Source organism: Rosa rugosa, chromosome 4, assembly GCF_958449725.1.
Source record: "Rosa rugosa chromosome 4, drRosRugo1.1, whole genome shotgun sequence".
In the NCBI taxonomy this organism is placed as follows: Eukaryota; Viridiplantae; Streptophyta; class Magnoliopsida; order Rosales; family Rosaceae; genus Rosa; species Rosa rugosa.
This window is the reverse complement of record NC_084823.1, coordinates 42,400,766-42,418,535: the sequence shown is the minus strand read 5'-3', so window position 1 is coordinate 42,418,535 and position 17,770 is coordinate 42,400,766. Positions and strand designations below refer to the sequence as shown.

The 17,770-nt window shown below is 36.3% G+C and overlaps 1 protein-coding gene and 1 non-coding gene across 2 annotated transcripts; both read left to right on the top strand.

Annotated features, from left to right (window-relative positions):
• Positions 1-4,808: 4,808 nt before the first annotated feature.
• On the top strand, positions 4,809-8,066 carry LOC133706650 (methylsterol monooxygenase 1-1-like). Its single transcript, XM_062132193.1, has 5 exons — positions 4,809-5,294; positions 5,597-5,919; positions 7,023-7,170; positions 7,259-7,291; positions 7,667-8,066. Exons 1-5 carry the CDS (start codon positions 4,965-4,967, stop codon positions 7,739-7,741), a joined length of 909 nt encoding a protein of 302 aa, XP_061988177.1. The 5' UTR covers positions 4,809-4,964; the 3' UTR covers positions 7,742-8,066.
• A 773-nt stretch (positions 8,067-8,839) lies between these two features.
• TRNAK-CUU (transfer RNA lysine (anticodon CUU)) lies at positions 8,840-8,912 on the top strand. The gene has a single exon. It is a non-coding gene; the product is annotated as a tRNA-Lys (tRNA).
• Positions 8,913-17,770: the final 8,858 nt, after the last annotated feature.

Genomic DNA, 17,770 nt, shown 5'->3' with positions numbered 1-17,770 from the left:
AAAGAGGCCGACTGACTACTTTTCCATGCTAAGAGTCCACGCACCGAATCATTTGATCACATCACATCTTCATCACCACACCCAAGGACAGTGATACTGATCACTGGGGTCTGTGGACTAATATAATCATCACCAAAATGCGAACCTTTGCCCAGCAAATGATCATTCAACTGATACGGATCACTTTTTACACTATCTCTGTCTTTGGGGATATTTCAAAATTGATTTTACTGGATCTGCAGATGGAGACTGCACTATCAGCTAGGTGACTAGCTATGACAGTCTATCATATCACCAATATGTACGGGAAGCTTGTTGCAGCAGCTGGATATTGAAGACGAGAATGAACAAAAGAATTGGATGGGTTAAGGAACCCTATCTCATAGTTAATTCTTTTTTTATCTCAATCACTTTGAGACAGTAACACGAACGAACGTACATTTCGTAACCTTTTGCTTCGATCTTTCATGCATTTTTATCTTTCCCTCATTCTTAAGAAAAAAAAAGTTTAACGCGAAAACAAACATTGAGGACTTGTGGTTGCAAAACTGAAATGCTTTATTTGGTTGCAAACCCTAAACATGTTGTCATCGGTTTGGGACATATATAGTTTCGCAGATGTCAGGTTTAGAAAGCTCGATCATTTGGGTATTATTCTTCTTGCAGATATTTATTGAGTACGAGTACGTACGTTGTGTATCAGTTAGCTGTGCAGACCAATATTCTTGTGCAGGAACCAGGAAGTATGAAGTAACTGCTGTGTTGTTCAAAAGTTTTGAGACTTGCGCGAGAGTTGTAATTCTAGAAAGGACAAATATTTGAATGATGGAATTGTAGTCATGCTCATCAGCTAGCTCATGCTTCATCAATATGAATCACATTTTGTCAATTTCAATTCAGCATCAGGAAATAATGACTCTTGAACTAAAGGCAAAGTTGATGGGTGAAAGTAAGATCCATCATGAATGCTATTTCATTCAGATGAGCATTAAGGTTTTCTACTTTTAAACTTTTTCATCATCAGCCGTCTTCTTAATTTCGTTCTTTTATTAATCTCTTCTTGTTGGCAAGCTAGAGTTCTAGATTTTTTTTTTGATAAGAGAAAAAGAAAATTATAATACAAAGCCCTTATAGCAATATGCCAATATAAATTGTTGATCCAGTGTAAAATCATGTGCTTTTAATCTTGTATGATCTTAATTAGCAATCTAGCTCGTATTAGAAAATTACTCTCTGTTTATAGGCAACTAATAGTCTAATACAACATGAAGTTAGTCATATATATTTGATGCTTGTACGATATAAAATTTATTCAGTACTTTGGCCGGTCTTCTATATGTGATAATATTGATGGTGTAAGGTGATATCAAAATCTTGTTTAAAAAAATCGTGTTTATAGATGACTATGCATGAGTGGCAGTCGAAGTTTGCGTTGAATTCAAAACTATCATTCATGAGTAGCTTGAGCGTGGTCAAAATGCTGACGAAAAAAGTTGGATATGGTGTGGATTTTTTTTTTTTTTTTGAGAAGAGGATTTGGCAGTGTGGATTTACTTTATTGATCAGCAAAAATCTGTTATCATTAGTCTGATCGAGAAGAGAAAATTGAAAAGAATCTAAGTAGAGTTGTGTAGGTTATTTGATCCATTAAGCTTTCTTAGGAGATTTCGATCCATTAATCTGTCGTTTTTTTTCCTTCTTTGGTTTGATCTATTAATCTGTCGTACGTTGTCCTGGTTAACTACTGGTTCTTAGTTCTTGCTAGCTACAGCTAGATGTTCTTTTCTCTTAGTGTTAAGAAAAAGCGAAAGTATCATACACCAAGTCAATTTCCACCTCATGATGATTGCGAAATTCCAATAACGTACATACATAAAGCGATTAATCAACATTATCATGCTTTTTATGGTTTGCATTTACATAAAAGGGCAACGATATAGGGCATCAATAAGGCCTAAGACTCGTGGCCTCAAATCCTAAGTCATGTAAGCAAATTCAAATTTTATTTTCAATTTCACATAATAAATTTTGCCACATCATAATATTGCAACACCAACTTTACCCTTTTAAATTTCCTTTTAGATGTTAGAGGATGAATCAATTACATTAAAAAATTAATTTAGGTGACAAAAAAAAGATAAGCTATTAATTATGTATTAATTTAAGAGATATGTCTACAAATTCGTTGACAAATATTTTTCTTCATTTAACTAAATTCTTTCTTATAATTTTTCTTTCCAAATAGCATCAATATAGTCAAGAAATAGGCATTAACTTTTCTTTTCAAATATTGATTAATTTCATCCAAAAAAATAGCATCAATAAATTGAATTTGAAAAATACGTATGTCTAAATTAAGAGGTCAGAAAAAATTTCAGCCATTAATTATCATCTACAAATCTAAATATAAGGAAAAAAACAAACAAAAAACAATAAACTCAAAATATAACGTTCTATGAAGTTGCTTTATGAAGAAAATGAACATAAGAATACATATAATCATATGAATATGTATTTTTCACATTATATTTTCAAAATTTACAGGAACCCAACAAAAGTTGAATTCATATACATGTGTTATGCAAATCTATTGATCGAGTGTATGTGCAAATCTATTGACTGAATTACATGAATTTTTTTCTATTCTTGATTGAAGAAAAAAAATTGTTGTTTAAATCTAAGCATGAGAGTAATGAAAAGAAAAAATGAAGAAAAGAAAAAAAAACCAAAATAATTTTTGTTTAGAAGAAAACCAAAGTAACTTAGATTCATTAGATTTTGAAAGGATAAGATTGTATTTTTCTTAAGAATTACATGTCATGATTTGACAAATTGATGATGTGTGTAGGTGACATGGCATGACACCTAAGATTGAGACCACAAATTTTAGACCTCATTGAGGCCATAAATCATTTTCCTTACATAAAATACAGACTAATAAACACATAATGTGAGATATCACCAACGATTAAGTAAATAGTCTGAATGATGTTCTCTTGTTAGATATATTTAAACTATAAATCAATATTATGTTAAGCAACATCAATCGAGTTATGACTAAAGAAGATTTATTCCCCTAATAAACATCTCCACTAGTCGAAAATTTTTCATACAACGAGACATGCTTGATAGTAACATTTGACGTACTTTTCGTGCAACGACGCTAGCTATTCTGTTTGGAAAGTTCAACATTAGTTGCTCATATAACCAAAATCCCTTTGGCATGGAGGTTTGAGTTTAAAATAACTAGAACTATCGACAGTTAGCCAAAATAAGCCATCAGAGTACAATTAAACGCATCAATTGGAGATGCTACTCTTGCTGTTTATAAATATACAGTTCATATAGACATATAGTTTGTTTGCATATATAAGAACAAGATCTGGTTTCGTTACTACTTGTTGCTCGATCTCCGATATGGAGATATGGGCAGCAGGAAAATATCATATGCCATTCATATTGCTATAATGCAGTATCGAGTCTTTCTTTAATCAGATACACGCACACACACCTCTGCAGTTGCTACGTACTAATAAAGAAATATATAGATCTGCATTATTGGCTCATATAGTGCATGCATTTGCAAAAATAATGAATGCATGGTGCGTGTCAATCTTTCTCGCCCCATACCATACATTATTGCAGAGATCGAGGCTACCAAATTACGTTCCAAACTAGATAATCTAGATGTCACCAACTATCTGGCGACGTGGGCAACGAAGAAGTAAGAACATACACCACTTGGTAAATTGGATCCTCTAATAATTTGGTTCAGAACTGCTACTACTGCTATATATATTATCGATCTGATCGAACTCTGGAGGTGCTTGAAGTTGAGGCTCGCTCAGTCCATCTGGTCACATTACGGTTTTCGATCATATGAGGCCTAAGATGAATTGATTAATAATGATTTTTGGTATACTCGGTGATATTCGAATTTATATCATGGAATAAATAGCAATTTCGAAGTAGAAAGGCCATTTTCACACTCTCATTGCTACCATTGCACTCTTTTATTTTTTATTTTTTTTATTTTGCGTTTCGGTAATCGAATGAGAATCCGAGCATAAAGATGAGAAACGCATGAAATACATATATAATGGGAATGCCTATCTCACAACGCATGAGACTATGAGATAAATTAAAAAGCATAATTTCCACACTTTCAAACACTCTCACAAAATTATGAATTCAAACTTGATTAAAATGGTCATTGTTTCTTAAAAAAGAACTCTTTAATTATGCAATTAACACTCCGGTTAGGCGGTTACGATCCATTAATCAAGTAAAGCAACATGTCAAAGAGTGTTGGCTCAACTACTATGTGGATTAAGGACGTACTCAATAATGTTTCATTTATAATGTTTGACAAATGTGCAAAACGTGTTGTTCAAAAGATAAATGCAATTCTCTTTTCTCAAAAAGTATAAAAAAAAAAAAAAATGCTACAATGAAAAATATAAGCATAGAAAGTTTGAAACCTCTCTCATTGAGATCACTTATTCCTTCTCTAATTTCAGCATTCTCCACACTGTCATGACATAGACCAATTTGTATTTTTGTTAAGCAAGTACTTTCATTTCTAATATAAACTTTGATGCCTGGCCGTCTTTTATTTTTCCATGGTTTAGAACGGCTGCCTCAAAAGTACGTGACGAAATCTGATTTGTCTTCCTCTATCACTCACCTCGCTCGCACCCTTTTTTATTTCTTCTTTTTCTTTTCTATATTAAAACCACATAGAGGTTTCACATTTTTTTTATTTTTTTTTTCCTAGAGAAGTAGTTTCAGAAATTTATATAAGTAACAGAGGCACGTCTGTCATCATGTCGATGCCTTTCCCATCGCCGTTTAAATATTCCCGCATATTTTAACCAACTTAACCCCCCAACCCAGAGTCCAGACTGTGTGCCTAACTCTCTCTCTATCTCTCTCTCTCCACCGCTCAGTTCATCTCTGATCGAATGCTGCCGTACCAGACCATCTCGGAGGCGGCCTCCGCCCTCGGCAGGAACCTCACCTTCGCCGAGACCCTCTGGTTCAACTACTCCGCCTCCAAGTCCGACTACATCCTCTACTGCCACAACATTCTCTTCCTCTTCCTCATCTTCTCCGTCGTCCCTCTCCCCCTCGTCTTCGTCGAGGTCCTCCGATGGGCCGGGTTCGACCGCCACAAGATCCAGCCCAAGGTCCGATTGACCCTCCATGACATGCTCAAGTGCTACAAGGACGTCATGTGGATGTTCTTCTCCATCGTCGGCCCTCTCCAGCTCGTCTCTTACCCTTCTATTCAGGTCTCTTTCCAATTTGATTTCACTACAAAAATTGCAACTTTGATCCTCCCTCTATTTAATTCTCATGATGATTTTGTGTGTTTTGTGCAATTGGGTTTACGTCACTTTGTTTGAGGGGTTTTTGTGTTGGGATTTGTAGGGGTTTTACATTATGCTTAAACTCTATTTGAGTTTTCCTAATAACATTGTGCCTGAATTATGAATATGTGCTTACAAATTTCATCATCCACTGGGGATAATGAAGAATGTTGCTTTACTTTCTGAAATTGCTGTAATAATCATGGATTTCTGGTTGTGAACAGCTTATAGGGATTCGAACAGGATTGCCATTGCCTTCTGGGTGGGAGATGGTTTCCCAATTGTTAGTTTATTTCTTGGTTGAAGATTACACCAACTACTGGATCCACAGATTTCTGCATAACAAATGGGGGTATGAAAAGATCCATCGTGTTCATCACGAATACACTGCTCCGATTGGATTTGCGGCGCCATATGCGCACTGGGCTGAGATTTTGATTCTCGGGATCCCATCTTTTCTCGGGCCAGCCATAGCGCCTGGCCACATGATCACATTCTGGTCGTGGATAGCATTGAGGCAGGTTGAGGCCATTGAAACACACAGCGGGTACGCATGCTGCATTTTGCTTTTCTATGCTTGTGGTCCTTCACTTCTCTAGATTCTGACTTAATGATGGCAACTTTGGAGTTCCTTTCATTCTTTTTTTTTTTTTTACTTTTCTAATGGAATTCTAAGCAAGTACCTCATATTTGAAAGATCTTAGATAGTGCCTTAACTTTTAATGATGGGGCCAACGATGCTACAATGCCTTTCTCTTCTAACTTTTTTTTCAGGATTTAGTTTCTTAATTATTACTTTTTGTATGCTGAGTGAGTGGTTACCAGCAGAATTTTAATTTTTTATGCTTCACTCTTGTTCTGGATTTCTTGCCAATATCGGAATCCGAAGAGGGAGAATCGATGAGTGCAACCACATGAACTTCATGATCTTCCAGATCCAATTGTCATTCTTAAATGCTGATCACTGAACTCTTATGACAGAACGTGTATTTGGGGTTTGAGTCAGTTGTTTGTGCATTAAGGTTCTTATGATTGATGTGTTCAACCATTATTGTCAAATTGTCTGCATAAAAATTTAGATATAATTAGTCCTGCATACCACCATATTAGCACTTCAGAGGAAGAACGATGCAAAGAAAAATAAAATAAAAAAAACCTGTGTTGAAAGTGAGTGTCTTATTTGTATCTGATCATCGCTGCATGTGTTGTTGCCTATAGAGTTTTGTGAGTTTTGTGTAATTTGGACTGTAGGAGGTCCATACAGAACTAAAATACAAGTTTCTTTGGAAGAAGTAGACCTTTTGGTGAAGGGCCATGAATTTTACCTGCATACTTTTAGTTTTAGGATAGAGAGTTGCTGAAATGCGGCTTTTGCTTTATATGTGAGGTGTTTGTTGACGAACAGTGAGTTTGGTAACATAATATCATTCCCTTGGGGAATTGTCTGAGGAGAAAAAGTCAGTTAGCTGCATGGATGGCATGTCTTTTAGTGTACTATTATATAAATTTTCCTGCAGTGAGTTATTCCACGTCCATTTTTATGTTTTACAGCAACATAAGAATCATGTGGTTTCTTCTCATTATCTGCACTGAGGTTTTGACTACTATGTTTCATGAGGACCAAATTTTAATCCATGTCTTATTGTGCAGGTATGACTTCCCCTGGACTCCCACAAAATATATTCCATTTTATGGTGGTGCTGAGTATCATGATTACCATCATTATGTTGGAGGACTAAGCCAGAGCAATTTTGCTTCAGTTTTCACCTACTGCGATTACATTTATGGGACTGACAAGGTAAAATACCATCTCTTTGTACCAGTATACTTATGTTTCATCTGATGAAATGGTTTGGCAATCATTAACTCTTGATCAATTTTAACAGGGATATCGTTACCAGAAGAAGATCCTTAAAAAGGTAATCATCTTGTCTTTATTTTCCCCGTACAATATCAAAACATACAATAGGCTCTTGGTTGTTTGACATATGGAGAATCATGTCTCACGATTGATATAGTTCAACATGTACCTGATCAATTGATCAACTAATTTCTTTTATTGTCTGAAATCTATAAGTGGGTATAGTTTACCAAGAGTTTTAGCATACCCTCCTAGGTAGAATATTTTAACTGGTTGCTTATAGGATTACTTCTATCTTTCATGCTTGCCTTGTGCTTTCTTGGGCAACCATGCATGATCTGTCATTTAAATTATTGCATTCTCTGTTGAAAGAGGATACTAATGGTTGCTTATTAGTTCCCTCAATCTAATAATCTCGGTAATTGTATTTCAGTTGAAAGAGGATACTAATGGTGTGCAAAATGGAGGGTCGTACAACACCTCAACTGTAGACCTTAAAACTGATTAGCTTCGAGACTGCGTAGCTCTGTATTTCAGAAATGCCCTTTCAGTATAGCTCTCAGTGGTGACAACTCTCGGAAACCTCTGATTTCAATTTGACATCAATGTGGTAGGGTGGTAAATAGAAGTGTAGTGGCTCAGGTGCAGATTAACTGTGGGGTTTTCAGAGTTCGTGATTTTGAGTAGCCTGGAGGCGGTTAAAAAAAATCAGTAGATTGTAAGGTTCAGAGTTCAGCTTGTGTTTCTGACATAATGTTCAAAACTATAATTGGATGAACTCGTTCGTTGTTTGTGATTTTGGAATTTAAATGTTAAAATGTTCTTTAGCTTGAGTTTCTTGAGTTTGGCATCAAGTTTATAAAATTCTCCACCTGGGTGATATAACTATCCGGTTTTACATCCAAGGAGGATTGTTCCACTTTATTCCCAGCATATGCAGTTGGGACTTGGGCTCAGATGCTTATGTCGAAGGGTGGACCAAATAGTTTATTCACGCTGGTGAAAGTGAAACATTCTGTAGACAAGTAGATTAGTCATGTGATCTTTACACGTGAATATAGTGCAGGCTTGCTGATTTGCACTTGATTCCCTAAACTATTCTGGATGAAATCTCAATTCCATGTGCTATATTACGAGCATCAAATCCAGAGCACTGCTGCCCATGGATATCTATGGATTCAGATCAGAGCCAGTCAGCCAGAGTTGGTATCTTGGTTTTATGCGAGTATGCCTGGATCCAACTGGGTTGTACAATACAATCTGAGTCCAAAACGCCAAATCAGTGGGCATGAACATAACTTTCCAAGTCCAAAAAGAACAATAATGGAGCTATGTAGTATCACTAGTATGCCTCGAAGCTAGAAAGATAGTTGTGCTGATGATAGAAACTCCAAATCAGACTAAAATCACTAAATGCCAAGTCACGATTTCCGAACGATCTAAGTTGAAGATGACTGTGAATGGCTAGCATGGCTGGCAAACTCATGTGAAGAAATCTCCTTCAATCATGTTTTCTGTGAGGCAAATATATCCTACATATGTGATAATTCACTGCTGCGCTCAATAATGATACTATTATTACTTTTCAGGATCATTGCCAACGACAGCCCGTCTAGCTCAGTTGGTAGAGCGCAAGGCTCTTAACCTTGTGGTCGTGGGTTCGAGCCCCACGGTGGGCGACCTTTTTTTAAAAATCTTTTTATGTTTTTTAACAAATTAACATAAACTTGCTTCGCTGTTTGTTTGCAGCCCAAGTTACATATTTTGGACAAATTTGATGGGCCTCGATGAAACTGAACAAGGACTAAGAGATGAGCCCATTTAGTTCTTTAATTCTATGGTGATGATCTCCAAGTGATCAACTGAGAGTACTGGAGAGCTTATTAGTACATGGAATTGGAACGGGCAGGGGGTCCTTAGCAGTGATGTGCTTGACCCAGCCAGCTGTGTTGTGTTCTGAATTCTGATTGCTATAACAAGTTTCAGCTTTCAATGTTTGTACCCCTAGGATAATAGATAGGCCTCCCTTGCTGCAGTTGCTTGCTTTTCCCCACTTGTCATAAAGGAATGAGGGGAAGTTACAGATCATCATTTCCTTCACTTTTTATGGCTTTCTTTCATGCAGAATCATTAGGAGGGTGGAATGTCAGCTTCTCAATCCTTGCCATACACATGGCTCTGGATCCCTGAGCTAATCATATGGAATCCCAAGTACACAACATACCCATTTGAAAGCAAGTACCTTTGCCCTCTGCCCTGCTGGAAACCCATTTGACAATTTTAGTTCCAACAAGCTCCCAGGTAGTTAATAAAAAAAACAAAAAAAAACTAGCTCCCAGGTAGTTAATAGCACTGGGCAAGCTCATAGATCGGGGAAATGTTCAATTACTCCCACCAAAGATATTAGTCCAAATTTATTCAAGAAAAAAAAAAGATATTAGTTCAAATTGAAAAGAGATTATTTACATTTATCGTCTAATTACCTTGTTATAAAATAAGAGAGCACATTTTTTGTCATTTTGGTCGATGAATAGCAAGTTTGTATTAACTTAATTGCAATTATGATCCTCTAAGTATTTTAAGTTCCAATACTTGTTAAACTTTCTATCTATAGCCATAACATTTCTCCATTATGTCCTTTTTGTGATAGCTCTTTTGAGACCATTGACCATTTATTTATGCGTTGTTCTTTTACGGTTCAGATTTGGTCCTCAGCTCATACTTTAAATCCTTTGTATTGGAATCTATCTTTTTTAGATTGGCTTGATCATATTGGGAATAATTCTGCTTTGTCCTCAGATCATTTTGCTTCCAGTCTCTACATTGCTTGGGCCATTTGGTATAGCAGAAATAAACTAGTTTTTCATAATATTAATTTGTCTCCTGCCTCGTGTGTGTTTCAAGCTTATGCTTTGAGCTCTAATTATTTGAAAGCCAATCCCAGGCTCTCTCTCCCAAAGATTTCGAAATACTTTCATATTAAGTGGCAACCCCCTAATGCTAATCAAGTGAAGTTGAACTTTGACGGTTTTGTCAGGAATGGTTTGGCTACTCTTGGGTTTGTTATTCGCAATGAGGATGGTAACCCTCTTTTTGCAGCTAATAGAAAAATTGGCAATGCATCAGTGTTGGTAGCGGAAGCCACGGCTCTACGAGATGGACTCCATACAGCTTTACTTCAACATCATTCTGACATCATTGTGGAAGGCGATTCAAAGTTATTAATAGACTGTGTTCAAGGTCGTTGTTAGCTTCCGTAGTGCATTAAAACATTATTACATGATATTAAGGAGCTTACTCTACAGTTTCGTTCAATTATCTTCAGACATGTGTATCGAGAGGCGAATTTTGTTGCAGACCATCTAGCATCGGCAGCGCATTCTTCTTAGAATCCGTCTGTCGGGTTTTTTTGTTTGCCCCTTTCTGTGTCCCCAGCGTTCCAGTTGGATCAGTTGGGAGGGGGTGTGGCGCGTGGGTTTGTTTTCTAGTTTCTGTTTTGTTTTTCAATCATCAAAAAAAATTTTTAGAACTTTAATTACTCTTGTAGTTTATGAACAAACAAAAAGATTGTTATTTCTACCCAATAAACTAAATACAAAAGAAAGACCGCAATCAATCATCAGGTTCCCTTAGTCGCCACTTCAGTCTTGTCCAAAGAGAAGATGGATTTGCACTAGTTCTTTTCAGGGAGCACTTTTATATTTATATGTTGGAAAATGTTTTTGACATTCGTGAAATATTCATTTACACCCCTCTTGGTTTAATTCTGTCGATTTGTTTGAAAGAATGAACTTGCTTATGTGCAATTCTGTCTTCTTGGGTAGTTTATAGTTTCCATCTATGCTCTTAGAGCATCTTTAGCAGACTCTCTATTTTGGCTCCTTAGCTATTTTGGAGAGGATGTTTAGCTTTTTATCTATTTTAGCAGCTGCACCAGACTCCTAAGTGGCTCTCCATTATAACTTTTAGCTATCTCGCTCCTAAATATAGAGAGCGAGATGAGGCTCTCTATAATTTAAAACATTTCTTTTAAGTTATTTTATGTAATTTATAAATATATTTAAACTATTTAATCTTCATTTAAAAAATTATATAAATTCAAAACTAGCTAAAATAGAGAGCATTGATGTAGACGTATTTCTAAAGTGGCTAGCTAAAATGACTTTTTAGCTACTTTGGCTAAAATTTGACTAAAAAATTGCTAGCATTGCTAAAAATGCTCTTATACTCTAGCATTGGTTACTTGCTTGCTCATCTCATCCAATAAATTGGCAAAAATAAACGATTGTTTTATCTCTTGTAAATCATATGTGTCAAAATTGCAAATTTGAAATTACATAGACGAAAATAGCCATATTTCATGGATGACAACTCATAATTCGGGTTAAGGGCCAAGTAAAACAATATCGAAGTTCTACACAAAGCCACAAGTCAGTAGTACTTGCTAGTTGCTAGAAACTATATATATATTTTTTTTTGGCAAAGTTGCTAGAAACTATATTTAGAGCTTATCAAAGAAAAAAGAGAAAAAGAAACTATATTTACTATTTAGAGACAAGCTTCTTGGAGTTGGGAGAGAAGAGGCAAAAGATGTCTACTGAAGAAACTCTGAATTTGACATTTGACTTGGTTTACATGTGAGCTTTGAATGAAAAAGAAAAAGTAGGCAAGGAAAAGTAGCAGTCATGAAGTTTTTGAAAATGACTAGCTCATGAGTAATTTTCTTTTTCTATTGCTTAATTTAGTATCATTTGCTATTATGTCGTGGAACAAGAGGGTAGACAACTAATATTTCCTCAAGAGTCAAGACCAAAATGAGAGGCACTAAATTACTCCAAACCCAAAAAAACAAGCCATTCAATTGGGATTTAATCAATGCCTCTCTTGGTTAAGCTATTCTTGGAATTTAATTGTGAACAAGGCCAACTACTAATTTGGAGAGGGAGCAAAGGCATCACACCCTTTTTGTGGGTTCAGTAATTGTATACATCACAATGTGGATGACAGTTGGGTATGTGGTTATTGACTCATTGGAATTGACTCCTAGGTCAATTTTATTGACAACTTCACTTCTTGATTGATGATAGATTTTTAGGTAGGGCTGGCGCGCCACGTAGCGGTACGCCCAGTCAATCATTGTCTATGTAGGGAGTGTTTTGGGTATTTCATTATAATTAAACATGGGTTATTTTGGAAACAATTAAAAAATAGATAGACATAATTGGCTGGGCGTACCACGTGGCTGATACGTTTGCCCTACCTAAGAATTTCTCGATTGATTAATACTTAATCAGCTTATTATACCTACTTTAGTTGCTAATGAATCTCTTAATTAATCCCCCTCCAATGAACTCATGTTCTATAATTGGTTATTAGGACTATGCCTAAAGAGAACTCAAAAACCAGAGGTGAGAGGATCTGTTAATATACCGCCCTTCCCAAATGTCACAAGGACACTACCATTATGGATTCTCTTAATTATGGAAGATTTATGATTTGATAATCCTATGATAACATATATAGAGTATTTCAGGTTTAGATAATTCTTAAGTTCACCTCTGCAACAAACCTTGTGGTTTATTCCCAAAGAAACTCACTCCACTTGTGATGGAATGTTCACACTTATCACTCGGCCACTTGTATGCATGAAATGCTTATGTTTTACATTTGTTTGAGACGATTTGATAGTTAAACAATTTTTAACTTGATTGGTTGTTTGTAATAATTGGGTGATTAATAAAATGAATGAATCTTTTTCCTTTTTTTAAAGGGTTTGGCCCGGTTCCATTTATTATATTAATATCATAATTTTGCAACCGCGGGGGGGGGGGGGGGGAGGACATAAAACCTGAACCCCGTACTACAGAAGAACTATGACAATAATCCTCGTAGAGTACATCCTGGATAATAGTAGGAGTCTCATCTAACCAAACATCATCTAACGAATCAACACTAGCAAGGTGAGCAAGCCTATATGCAACACCATTTGCTTCACGGTATAAAAGAGTAAGATGAAGATTTTTTTTTTTTTTTTTTTGAACAATGGGGTTTGTAACCTAATCAAACTGGAGGGTTTATCCCCATGCCATATTATTATTTCAAATGAATGAGTCTGATTATGAAAGGGTAAAATGAAGATTTTTTAATTACAAGATTCATAATCGGGGCACACTAACAAATTCACCACAATTGTACTCCACACACACACACACACACAAAGGCTGAATAAATACATACTTTAAAGGCACTTCAAGGAAATATGGAAGATCTTTCAGAGGTAGGTTGTATTGTGGAGGATTGCAAAGATTATATGCGTGCAATTCCCTCCTGCAATTTACGATCTATTTACAGGGAAGCAAATGGTGTCGCTCATAGATTGGCGCACCTTGCTAGTGTTGATTATTTAGATGATTACTGGTTAGATGAGACTCCTGTGATTATCCAGGATGTACTCTATGAGGATTCTTGTATTAGTACTCGAGGTATAGGTATTACGTCCCCCTCGTTGTACAATCATCCTTCTACTATTATTAATAATAACGGGCGTGGGGCTGAGCCTCCCAGTTAGGCTGGGTTCCAAACCCCTTTTCAAAAAAAAAAAAAAATACATACTTTAAAGGCATAATTGTCAATTTGTACCCTAGGTTTGACCATGTGTCAATTTGCTACCCTAAATTTTATTTATGTCAATTTGTTTACCTAGGATTTCATAATTAGCCAATTTACTACCCTAAGTTTTATTTCAGCCAACTTACTACCCTTCCGTCAAATTTCCTAATCTAGGATTTCAAAATTAACTAATTTGCTTATCTAAATTTTCAAAATTAGTCATTTATTATCCTATTCAAAATTAATCATTGCTTGGATAGATGAATGGAAGAATTAAAACAAGTTAATTTGACAAAATGGTAGGGTAGTAAATTGGTTTATGAAAAGTTGACTGAAATAAAACTTAGGGTAGTGAATTGGCTAATTATGAAATTTAAGGTTGCAAATTAACATAAATAAGACATAGGGTAGCAAATTGACACTATGATAAAACCTAAGGTAGCAAATTGGCTATTAAGCCTAGATTAAAAATCACGGTGACCACACAAGAACAGTACCAAGACATGACGTATATTAGAGCCTAAACCATGTAACAACAACTGCCTTGCCTACTTGACCTAGTAAGAAGTAATCTCGAGCAAATAACACCCAATACAGTATAAATTGCACTTACATTATTGAAAAAAAAAAATTAAAAAGAAAAAAAAAATTCTAACGAAACAATCCTACACCCAGGGGCGGATCTAAAAATGTTTCTTAGGTAAGGCAAGACTCAAAGTAAATAGTAAGGATATATTCAGTAGGTCAATATATCCTACGAAGCTTGCCTGTTTTGCCCGTTTCTGCCATATTTCTGCCATTTTCACATGGGAAAAATTCACCAACGGTGTCTAGACACTGAGAGGACTTTCAGAATGATACCTGAACTTTCAAAGTTATCAATGTGATACCTGGACTCATTTTTTCGTATCAAGGTCGTACCTACGTCAGAATTCTGTTACGGGTCTGTTATCCTGAGGCACACGGGATCAAAAAAGTGAGGGCAAAACGGACTTTTTCTCCCAATTCCCCCTAAAATCAATCAAAAACTCAATTCCTTCCAAAGTTTGGAGGACACCTCATTTCGAACCCCCAACCTCCCTCACAACAACTCAACTCCCGACCACTGGAGCACGAACTGACCTCAACAAAACTGTTCCAAACTTTATATTTATACTCTTTTTAGGCGATACCGAATAATTAAACAAAATATTTATACCTTGGAACACTTGAGATTCGAACCGCCAACCTCTTCCACAACAACTCAACTCCCCACCATTGGGGCACGAGCTGCCGATGTTATAATTTCTACGATCTTTATATTTATAATGTTCTTAGGTGATAGATTAAACACCAAAAAGAATATTCTCTCTCTCTCTCTGTCTTGGTCTTCGACCTTTCTTCTTCTTATTCTTCTTCTTCTTTTGCATTTAGTTCTGCAGTTTCTGCAATTCTGCTTCATCTTTTTTTTTTTTTTTCTTCCTCCCCAATCCCCATCAACGTCGTCGTCACGGCCGCAGCGGGGCGAACCGAGTTGGACCGGAGCGGGCGGCCGGGGGAGAAAGCGAACTCGGCGTCGGAGGAGTGACGTGGCGGGGGGATCATGACGGGAGAGAGAGAGTTGCCGGAAGGGGAAATGTCGGAGACGGGAGGGGAGGAGGCGATGGGCTCCTGGGCGGCGAAGAACCCGACTTGGCAGACCTTTGGGTTGCTGACGAAGGAGCTGAAAGAAAGCAGAGGGAAGAAGAAGCTGAAAAAGAAAAACAAGAAAGAAAAAAAGAAAGAAAGAAAGCAAAAAAATAAAGAATAAAAAAATAATTAAAAAAAAACTTTTGAGGGTAAATTAGTCTTTTACTCTTATTTTGTGCTTCACGTGCCGGACACGTGGTTATAGTTAACGGTTCCGTAACGGAATTCTGACGTAAGTACGACGTTGATACGAAAAAATGAGTCCAGGTATCACATTGATAACTTTGAAAGTTCAGATATCATTCTGAAAGTCCCCTAAGTGTCCAGACACCGTTGGTGAATTTTTCTCTTTTCACATATATAGCTTGCCTATGCCAAACCTATTAAGAATATATTCAGTACCAAGCTTGCCTATTTTACCATATTCCTGCCCTATTTCTGCCATTTTTGCCCTATTTCTGCCATTTTTGCCTATACCAAATCTATGTAAACTCAAAAATCCAGTCTAAGCAAGTGCCTAAGCTGGGCTCTATGTGCATCCGCCCCTGCCTACACCACCCATTTTATACCCACATAGCTCGCGTCAAAGTATGCAATTATGATACAAAGGCTAAAAATCTTAGACAACTGTTATTTTTTTTTTCTCTAGAAAGAGACGGAAAATTTTATTCAAAATAAAGCATATGTTCGGTTACACTCCTCATGAAGGATGTCAACCAAATATGATTAAACAAATGACACGTTTACTTACTTGAAATGAAAAATAATCATGAATCGGAGACAAGTGGAATGGGAGAAGAAATGAATCGGTATTGATTCCTAAACTCATCTCCCCCATTCCTAATCAAATTTATGAGTATTCAGTAATCGATTCCTGATAAGGAGGTAGGACCTACACAAATTCCGATTCTTTCATGTGTTAGTAAACGCATGAATATTTTTATCTGGAATCATTCCGATTTATTTATGTGTTAGTAAACGCAGGAATATTTTTACTCCGTAATCGTTCCGTCCCATTCCAAGTAAGTAAACGTACCCAAAGATCTGGGAAGCTGTGTAATAAAGTAAAGATTGAATGGATATGTAAAACACATTTAGCTAACCGGTGAGCCACTTCATTAATCTCCCTACAAATATGATGGAACAAGGATCTTGGAATCACTTGGAAGTGTCAGCCAATGCCCTCATAGATGGAGTCTAAACGTGACTTATGTGAATCAGTGGAAGATAGAACCCGTACCAAATGAAGGCAGTCTGATTCAAATCGGACAACCTCAACACCATGCTCAATAGCGAATTGACCAGCAGATTTCCCTGCTAAAGCTTCTATAGTTCGACTTGACCACGGTCGTAAACATGCTGAACAATAAAGGAACATCCCATAAGGAAGGACCCTCATGATATCTAGTTAACACACCAATCCCCCCAAATCTAGCAACCTCATAAAAGATAAAACACCGTCCAGAGTAATGTTGCACCAGCCCACAGCAGGGCAAACCCATCGTTGTACTATACCCAACCCTTCTAGGGGATTGAGCATTGGCCTCCTCTTTCATTTGAAAAATGTTTGATTCAGTATGTTTGTAATTTTGTATTTAAAATTATTTATTCTATAGGTAATTCAAATACATCTATAGACACATAATTTGTCAAAATGAACCAAATCGTAATTATTTAAATATAATTAAATAATAAAAGATTCGCCAAAGAAAATTAAGAATAATTCGCTAATACATACCTCATTATGATCAATACTCTAATAATCACTCATTATGATCAATACTCTAATAATTTAAATGACAAATTTGTTGGCAAAGAAATATTTAATCATCCAATAACATAAGAAATAAGTAACCGATTTGGTTAAAAACACTAGAGCAGCTAGTTTTATCTCAAGTTACCTATCTTCACCCGGTAAGAAAACAATTAACCAACGAATGGAATAATAAAAATCAGTAAAGAAATGAGTAGAAATTTTGTCAAGATCAGCACTCTCATACTTGGGCAATGAATGACAGCTACCTACCAACTCTACTCCCTCTACAAATTACACAAAGTTCTAAAATTTTCTAGGGAAAAAAATAAATTAATGGAAATAAAGTATGACTATATTGCCTATCACATCCAGATAATAATAATAATAAAAAAGACTCATTCATAATTCAGGCTTGGATTGCAGAGCAGAGGTGCATTTGGTGGTGAACTTTTTCAAGCCAATTCTCTTTCTTTGTCTTGGTCAACACTTGGTCCCCCTCCCCCA

What these genes read in the sequence shown, in the direction of transcription:
- LOC133706650 (XM_062132193.1), top strand. Translation starts at nt 4,965, where the DNA reads ATGCTGCCGTACCAGACCATCTCGGAGGCGGCCTCCGCCCTCGGCAGG. An exon ending in ACATTTATGGGACTGACAAG is followed by an intron (nt 7,171 to 7,258) that starts GTAAAATACCAT and finishes CAATTTTAACAG; the next exon opens with GGATATCGTTACCAGAAGAA. An exon ending in AGAAGAAGATCCTTAAAAAG is followed by an intron (nt 7,292 to 7,666) that starts GTAATCATCTTG and finishes ATTGTATTTCAG; the next exon opens with TTGAAAGAGGATACTAATGG.